Genomic DNA, 8,718 nt, shown 5'->3' on the forward strand with positions numbered 1-8,718 from the left:
TTCATTTAGTGTTAATATCCTTTTCCTTTAAATATCTCGAAACGAGAAATGTATGACCCAGACCACGTTCATAATTACGGGCACAAATGGGTTACGAAAATCGTCCATCGGATCGATGAGGAAAATCGATGTGCGAAATCCAGGGACGATTTATGGCTCGACCTAGGCGAATTGTCGCATAAGGTGCATGTGTCGGGACCAGCTGAGCGGCAAGACCAACCGTGAAAGAGAGTCGTGGTGCCGCAGAGAAGGGATTCGTTCGATTCGCGAAGAAGGACCGTAGAGGGGATGCGCCGAGTTTACCCTCTTTAACGGGAGAAAGAGGGCGACCTCGAAGCCCTTCGCATCCCTTGCTCGGTTCCGTTCCGTATCGTCTCGTTGCATCGGTTTTCCGGAGGTTTTTCTCGCGTCAGTTTCGCCGACGACGATGGACTCGACTCGACGCGTTTCCAACGCTTTTCCTGCCCGTTAACCACCCCCTAAGAACGCCGCTGTGCTCGCGAAACTAGACGTGAATCGCGACCATTTTTACCGCACACGACTAGACGGTAAGGTAAGTGGAATACACGGTGCATCGCGCAGACACGGACACGTTAGAGCAACCAACATTTCACCCCTTCAAAAAATTTGTTACACATTCTACCACCCCCGTCTTTATATCTATCTTTACTTTACTTATCTACATTCACTTTACTTTCTATCTTCACCCTCTGCACTCAAAACTGTTTCAACTTCAAAACCAACACACATCTTCCGAATATTTCCATTTCCACACGATTTATTTCTCTCAAAATTCTATTCTCTTCTCATACGAGGCATATGACTATTACTGGTAATAATACGGTGATGTAAACACGTCGTTTTGAATAATAGTGCGGCAATTTTAAGTGGCACACATCAGTCCACGCAGGACTGATACAAGGAAGTAAAACTGCTCGTTAAATTAAGAAAAGATCGAAGGGTTGATACATTGTGATCAGATTGAAATGATTAAGGAACAATGCAGTTTTTCGTTCAATCGGGAGACCGAACTATCGCGTTACCATCTGCATAGGGTACATCGATTTTCCTAGACGTTCGTTCTTCGCTGGTTATAGTGTCGTCGCAGTCGCCTGTCGTTTCTTATCCACCTAGATCTGCATACATTCGACAATCCGATAATCAATCGCTATAGCAAACGAATAGATTGAGCACGGCGGGGTCTGTATATACGGCCGAGGGAGAAAGCGCGGCAGGATTTAACCCTGGATGACTAACCTTTCGCGAAAATCAGGATCGGAGCGCGTCAGCGTCTACCCCTTTCAACCCTTGTGTCTACATTTTTCTACAATTTACAATTTTCCTAAAATTCCACTTTAAATTAATCTAGAATTGAAAACAAAAACATTACGGAAGTTTCAGAAAGTAATTAATATTTCCCTTTAAATCTCGTAACAAATTTATTAATTTATATTTTAATTTAAAATTTATATATAAATTATTTACATATATATATATATATATAATCATATACATATATTAATATACTTATATATCGCTGTAAATGATAGTTTCTAAAATTTTCATTTCTGGTCCAAGACTTTCGCTATCCAGACCAATCGCGATTTTCTGAAAATTCTTTCGACTCGTCCTCCAGCAAATTGGATTATCGGGCCTGTCAAAGGGGCGGAGAGCCTCGCCGGATCCAATTTGCGAGGAGTTCTCCCATATTAAAAATGCAGTTTGATCAATTAGGCGAGTCAGACAGATAATCCCGGGTTAAAGACGATGCGCAGAGGGTGAATCAGTGATAGGTTTGCTGCTGCTGCCGCCCGCAGCCGCCACCGGAAGCGCATCGGGGCGTGTGTGATGGATGCACCGAGCGCATAGAGAGGGAAAGAGAGAGAGAGAGAGTGAGATAGCAAGAGAAAGATAGTGGGAGAAAGAGAGGGAGAGTGAAACTAGGCAGCAGCGTGAAAAAGGAGAGAGAGAGAGAGAGAGAGAGAACGGGGCACACGTACCTATATCTGGTGTTACCAACGAGTGTACGTATAGTTGGCGAGACCGAGTATATGGGTATATACCGTGCGTTGGCTCGGAGGACGACGGGTGCTGCGACGATATCGATCCCCCACGCAATATCGTGTTGTTCCCAGTAGTGTTTCCGCGAGCGGGCGAGGTACCCTCGTGTCTGACTCACCGGTGCTACCCTCAGACACAAAAACCTCGTCCCCGGGTCCAAACAAGTTACACGCGTCGGTAGAACCTCGTCAGAATTCATAGAAATCGGAAAATCAAGTTGGGAAGTGTCTAAGCGACGATCTCACCTTGTCTGGTTGCAGAAGGCGTCTAGCAGTCTATGTGCATCGTCCAAAACTGGGTGAAAATGTGGGGAAGAGCTAGCATGGCAGCCGTGATGGTGCTCCTCTGTCTGGGCGTCCTCGACTTGGCTCGATGCGAAGGTACTGTCTCCATTCTTCTATAATTAATCCTTCAAAACAACAAAGATCATTGCCTTCCGTCCCCTGATCAAGCATTCTCCTTGCTAGCCGCACTTCTCGCGTATTCCGACAACAGTGCAGCTAGCAAGTGAAAACGAAAAGACAGTAGAAACCGTGCGATGACCGGGTGTGAAAGCTCGAGGTCCGTGATGAGGCTAACGAATGATTATGATTAATAGGAAGCGTCGCGGAGGTCGGCTCGAGCGACGCGGAAGCGGAGAGCATTCTGGAGCGAGGCACTGCATGGCTCTGGAGTCAGAGAGACAAGGATGCTGGCTGGGGAAACGATACTCATCGGGTTCTATTGGTGATTCGTCTTGGAAACTTGTCGAGGGAGGACAACGTCGCTCCACCGGTGCCTCTGGAGCTGCAGCTGAGCAGCAAGCAAATGGAGCTGGAGATCGTGCTGTTGCTTTGGAGGTAACTATGCTGGGAATTTTCAACGGGGGACTGTACCGTCGTTATTAACCCCTTACGATGCAATTTGTCTACTGGCAATATTGCTGCAGGCTGGGCATCCGCTCGCGCGTGCTATTTGGATGCGTGGAACTTGAACGCGTGCAATTTGCTACGCGTGGAACTTGAAGGCGTGCAGTTTCTACACGTGCAATATGGACGCGTGCAATTTGGATGCGTGCAATTTGAATGCGTGGAGTTTGAATGCGTAGAGTTTGGGAGCGTGCGATTTTCAACGCGTGCAGTTTGGATGCGAGGAACTTGAGCGCGTGTAATTTCCAACGCGTGGAACTTAAGTACGTGCAATTCGGATGCGTTCAATTTGGACGCGTGCAATTTGCAACGCGTGGAATTTGAATGCGTGGATCTTGGGCCCGTGTAATTTCCAACGCGTGCAATTTGGATGCTGCAATTTGCAACGCGTGGAACTTGAAGGCGTGCAGTTTCCAACACGTGCAATTTAGATGCGTGGAACTCGAGCGTGTGCAATTTGGATGCGTTCAATTTGGACGCGTGCAATTTGCACCGCGTGGAATTTAAAGGCGTGCAACTTCCAACGCGTGAAACCTGAACGCGTGCAATTTCGAACGCTCGCAATTTGATGAAAAGCGATTGACGGCGCCCGATCGACATTTCAGGCACCGGGAGATCGGTCTGTCGCCGGTCCGACTGGCGCGCTACACTCTCGCGTTGAACGCGATGTGCACGGACCCGAGACAGTTCCACGGACACGATCTCATCGGCACGTTGCAGCATCACGAACCTCCTACCGACTACGAGTTCGCTCTGACCACCTTGGCAGCTTGCAACGCGCAAGCTCACGTGCGAAAGAGGCAGATTCGTCGGCTGCTGGACATCGCTAACGCCGCCCAGGATCATAACGTCGGTTAGCATCGCGTTAATCCAACAAACTACCCATGTGCCTGAACGACGCCTTAACAGGAGTATGTCGCTAACAATTCCTTTCCATAGATACTGTGGCGATGGTGATCTTGGCACTGAAATGCATCGTGCAGGACCACAGACACAGAAACCTCCACCACTTCGTGCGCAAGCCTTCAATCGGCCTGGCGCAGCAGCAGAGGCTAGACGGCAGTTTCGGAGACCTGAGGACAACAGCCTTGGTGATGCAAGCCCTGGAGGAAGCTGAGAACGAGCCCGCTGATAATTGGAACAGGTCTGCTGTCCTGGCTTGGCTGAGTAGCCAGCAAAGAGCTGATGGCTCCTTCGCGGGCGATGTTAGAGCCACCGCTGAAGCACTTCTTGGGGTCACTCCTAGAGGTCTGTCCAGCATAAGGACTCTCGATTGTGGACAGGGACTCGCTGACACTTCGCCACCGAGACTGACCACCATCGGGAACGGCAACGGGAACAACGTGAACAGCAATGGAAACACCAATGGTGAGATTCATTTTCGTCCTTTAATTCTATCACATTCCCAAACAAACAGAAATTTACTAGACTGCGGACGTTACGCAATTTTGTCAAAAAAATGAAACTCGGACTACGGATCAATTTCGAGAAATGGTCCGTTGTGAAAAATGTCCGAACCCTAACACGGTCTGTTTCTACCAGAGCCGACGATATCCAGCAACCACAGTGAGTCAGTGTCGTCCCCGACGCTAGTGAACAACATAAACAACTCCAGTACAAGCGAGAGCAGCTACACGAGCAACGCAAGCAACGGAAATCTCGCCAGCAGCAATAATAACAACGGTAAGAACAGCAACAGCAGCGTCAAGGACAACACCGCGGCGAACAACGCGTTGAACGCCAGCAACACAGACAGCGGTACAATCGTGGGCACCACGGCACCAATTATGGTGAACGTGTCGTACACATTGTGGGTCGGCAGCAACGTCAACGAGACGTACAACTTGACGGTGACCGCCCCGAAGAACGAAACGTTCTACGAAGTGATGCTCCTGGCCGCGGACATGTCGCCGCACTTCCAGTTCGTCGCCTCGGAGTGGCCTAATGGCCATTATGTTCACACGATAGCTGGATACAAAGAGGAGCCGCTGACCTATCACTTTTGGCTGCTTTATCGGCTCCCCTCGCCGCCAGACCCTTCCACGCCGCCGGGCAATCAACTGGTCGCACCTGGAGGTATGTTCACGGATTTTGTCGAAAGTTGCACTCGGTTGGTCGACAAGTGAATGGACAAAATCGCGAAACAGGGGAGGAACACGTGTCTGCATATGCGGGGTGTTCGATTACAGGTGGAAGAAAATTTAAGGGGTGGTTCTCGATGATAATATAAGACGATAATGGCCTTCTGGATTTTAACGAGTAGGTAGGTTCAATGTCGTCCAACGATTTATTAAACATTTTCACCTCACTGGGGCCCCAAATGAGAACCAAGCTATGCATGCATCTATCACTTGACACGTGACTGTCGCGCGCCTCTATGACGTACGGAACGTACACCCCTGTTGGCCGCGTTGCCGCATTTTAGGCGGATTTTTAATTGTTAATAACTCAACAACGAAGCTGAAATCGCAATTCTTTTATTCTTCATTTTCGTCGTATACTATCGTCGAGAACCACCCTTACATTTTCTCCCTGTCGTCGAACGCCCTGTATACAGGGTGAGTCACCTAACGTTGCCACCTCAAACATCTTTGTTGTTTTTATTTGGTACCGTGTGAGCCCCATTTTACCATTCAACTTTGTCCCTCAGACATTTGACGTATCTTTAACAACAACAAAGATATCTGAGTTGGCAACGTTAGGTGACTCACCCTGTATATGTATAATGAAGTCACAGTGCACTTTGATATAAATGGAAAACGGAATTATTTATAAATGAACTTTTGCATTCGTGTACCGAGCGTACACTGAGAAAAAAATCCTGTCGAAACAAAAAAAATATATGTTGATTCAATAAGATGTACTATTGAATAGTGCCAATATCATATGAACTTATTTTAATATTTGATACTATTGAATTTCAATAGCAAAACTCATTTCCGCCAATCATATAAGCGAATAGCTTGACATCAATGTTTTGAAAAAAATAAGATATGGCCTCGAACCAATTCCAGTATAAATCAATACATTTCTCAAATTTTTTTAACAACATATCTGATTGAAGGAAAAAGAGAAATATTACGAATAATAATGTACGGTATTGAATCGAATAATATTTTCAATCATTTCATGATAGACAATTCAAATACATCACAATTTGCTTCTAAATTTCATACTATTGAAAAGAGTACATTGATATTGATAGAAGTGAAAAAATTACAATAACACGCGTGTTATTGAAGTAACTACCTTTTTTTCTCAGTGTAGAAAGAGTCAGAGTCCGCAGAATCTCTAAAATCTGCAAACTTCTCAATTTTATCTGGTCAAATAAATCACATTTCGTGAAATTTTCGAAGCTGTCGCGTCTGAAATATTAAATGGGCTTTTTAGTCGTGCGAAATAGCACATTTAGAGTGAAGTATAATTTTAAGTGCACTAAACGGAGGTCATTGGCACCAACGCATTTATTCCCGAAGATTTTTCATCTGTCTAAAGTTTGAAGATCGTCTAGTGGTCAGTTCTTGGTTGGAAAATACGTTCAGCAAAAGTGGAGAGGCGCGAGTTCTGATAGCGTCGGTTCGCAATCGACCGGCACAGATACAGTGAAAATAGAGTTTGTAACACACTTGTCGACCGACCCTGGTTCCGTTCCACTGGCACTAAAATCGATCGATTTCAGGCGTCGACGACCTGCAGATCAGCGAGAGCGAGCATTATCTGTTCTGGTACAAGCTACTATAAAGTGCAACGAAACGTTTCGACGTTCCGTCGGGACGCACACAGTTTTGAAGTACATATAATAGAGGAGAAATAAAGGAAGAGGGAGAGAGAGAGAGAAAAAAAAGCGAAAAGAACGAACGAACGAGGAGTAAAACAGAGAATAGAGATGTATTCCTAGTTGCTCGAGAAACCGAGAAAGCTCGTTCTACTCACTGCCATCGCTAAGCAACGTATTTTCAGGAGCAGTTCCCGTAAGGAACGAAGCCTTGTTACGCGTCAACATTGTTCGGGAGACGTTAGAAGAGCTGGCAGTGACAGTTCTGGAACTCTGCTACGATAGAGCCCCGCCGATCATTTTCTCGCGGATCGGCGAGACAAACCGCTAAATAACAAGAAAAAAAACCACGAAACAAAAAAAAAACAGAAGAATGAAACGCTATACTTTTACGAAGAGTGTAAGACGGACGGAGGACTGACAAAACGCATGATGAAGGGGGCGCGACGAGTGGTGTGTGCGACAATCCGATATGGTGCATTTTCTCTCGTATTCCTCTCCTTTTCTCGCGTACGCGCGGCGATTTTAGCCTCAGTAAAGTTAGATTCTCCATAAAATGGGGTTACTTCGAGCAACCCACAGAATTTTAAGAAATTGATATGATTTGATTCGAAAAAATGAATGTCGTAGGACATGTCCTGGAGTCTTTTTGTCCGGAGCGGATTGTTTCAGTACATTCCTGCCACTATAACTGCCTCAGGGCTCTGCTACCTCATCATCCTAATATAGATACGTTGCTGTTCTGGCCGCGCATGCGCGAGAAAAGATGCACCATATCGGAACACTTGTCAGTGCGACTGGTCGTCGTATCGTAATCGTAAAAAAAAAAGAGAAGAACGTAATCGTAACACCGTAAACGTAACCGTATCGTATCGTAATTGTAATCGTAATCGTAAAACCGTAATCGTATCGTATCGTAATTGTAAGCTAAATGCATAACATTTTCTATGAAACTGCAATGCACAACCACGTTGTACCTATTTACATGATGATACATGGTGATAATCGCAACGACGAGACAACAGAACAAACAACCCTGTCGATTGATATTTAATAAATCCTCCCCAACCCCACCCACCACCCCCCGACCCCGCATCCATACGTAATATGTATTAGCGAAAAGTAATCTCTCTCCGACTCCTTGATCTAACGAGCTGCGCTGCGTGTATTTTGCTTGACACAACGTGATCCCGGCGCGCTGCCGAACGACGATTTTTCAGTTTTTCTTCGAGGAACACGACACGCGTCTTTTCGGTCGGATGATTTTCATGATTTGCCGAACGTCGTTCTCGCAGTGTGTACGGTCTCTTTATTTGCAAAACTTTCAGCTAATAAAGCGTAAAACCACCAATCGCCGTTTTCCTTTGTACGATGACTCTCCTTTGTCGAATGGGATCCGGGGAAGGGGAACTGTGACCGATGCAATGTTTTCGTTTTTATACTACAGGATGCCGCAAGAGCGATTTGCAATTTTACATAGACGCAACATTGTTTAAACGTACCGTACGGATTTGTTGCCTTCGTATACAGGATAATCGATTTTTATTAACAAGCCTGTTAATGGTAGACAGCGGATTTGATGCATTTGTGACGAAATAGCTGTAATTTAAAACAGTAAAAACATTAGAAGAATTTGAAAATATTCTTGTGTTATATTTCCCACCTGTTCGAACCAAGTTTTTCTTCCAAGAATATTTCCATTTTATACTAATATATAATATGTATGCGGGGTGAGTCACGTAACGTTGCCACCTCAAATATCTTTGTTGTTTTTAAAGATACTAAAGGACATGAATGTCTGAAGGACAAAGTTCAATGGTAAAATGTGGCTCCTACGATACCAAAAAATTTTTAAACATTTTTTAGTATCGTGTGAACCCTATTTTACCATTCAGCTTTGTCTTCCCGACATTTGACGTATCTTTCAAAACAACAAACAATTGAGGTGAAATTTTTATTGGTGCCACAGAGTCG

At 45.4% G+C, this 8,718-nt stretch overlaps 1 protein-coding gene across 4 annotated transcripts; it reads left to right on the forward strand.

Moving 5' to 3' along the window:
* The first annotated feature begins 299 nt into the window (after nucleotides 1-299).
* LOC143218618 (uncharacterized protein CG3556) lies at nucleotides 300-8,386 on the forward strand. Of its 4 annotated transcripts, none has more exons than XM_076443910.1 (7): nucleotides 300-553; nucleotides 2,322-2,441; nucleotides 2,660-2,900; nucleotides 3,575-3,822; nucleotides 3,909-4,337; nucleotides 4,512-5,045; nucleotides 6,649-8,386. In XM_076443910.1, the coding sequence occupies exons 2-7, from the start codon at nucleotides 2,339-2,341 to the stop codon at nucleotides 6,708-6,710; spliced, it is 1,617 nt and encodes a 538-aa protein (XP_076300025.1). In that variant the 5' UTR covers nucleotides 300-553; nucleotides 2,322-2,338; the 3' UTR covers nucleotides 6,711-8,386. The 4 variants fall into 4 exon arrangements, with proteins under 4 accessions (XP_076300025.1, XP_076300026.1, XP_076300029.1 ...); XM_076443911.1 differs by having other exon boundaries at nucleotides 300-548; XM_076443914.1 differs by lacking the exon at nucleotides 300-553 and adding an exon at nucleotides 1,599-2,238.
* The last annotated feature ends 332 nt before the right edge of the window (nucleotides 8,387-8,718 follow it).

The sequence above is a fragment of the Lasioglossum baleicum genome, chromosome 20 (genome assembly GCF_051020765.1).
Source record: "Lasioglossum baleicum chromosome 20, iyLasBale1, whole genome shotgun sequence".
NCBI lineage: Eukaryota > Metazoa > Arthropoda > Insecta > Hymenoptera > Halictidae > Lasioglossum > Lasioglossum baleicum.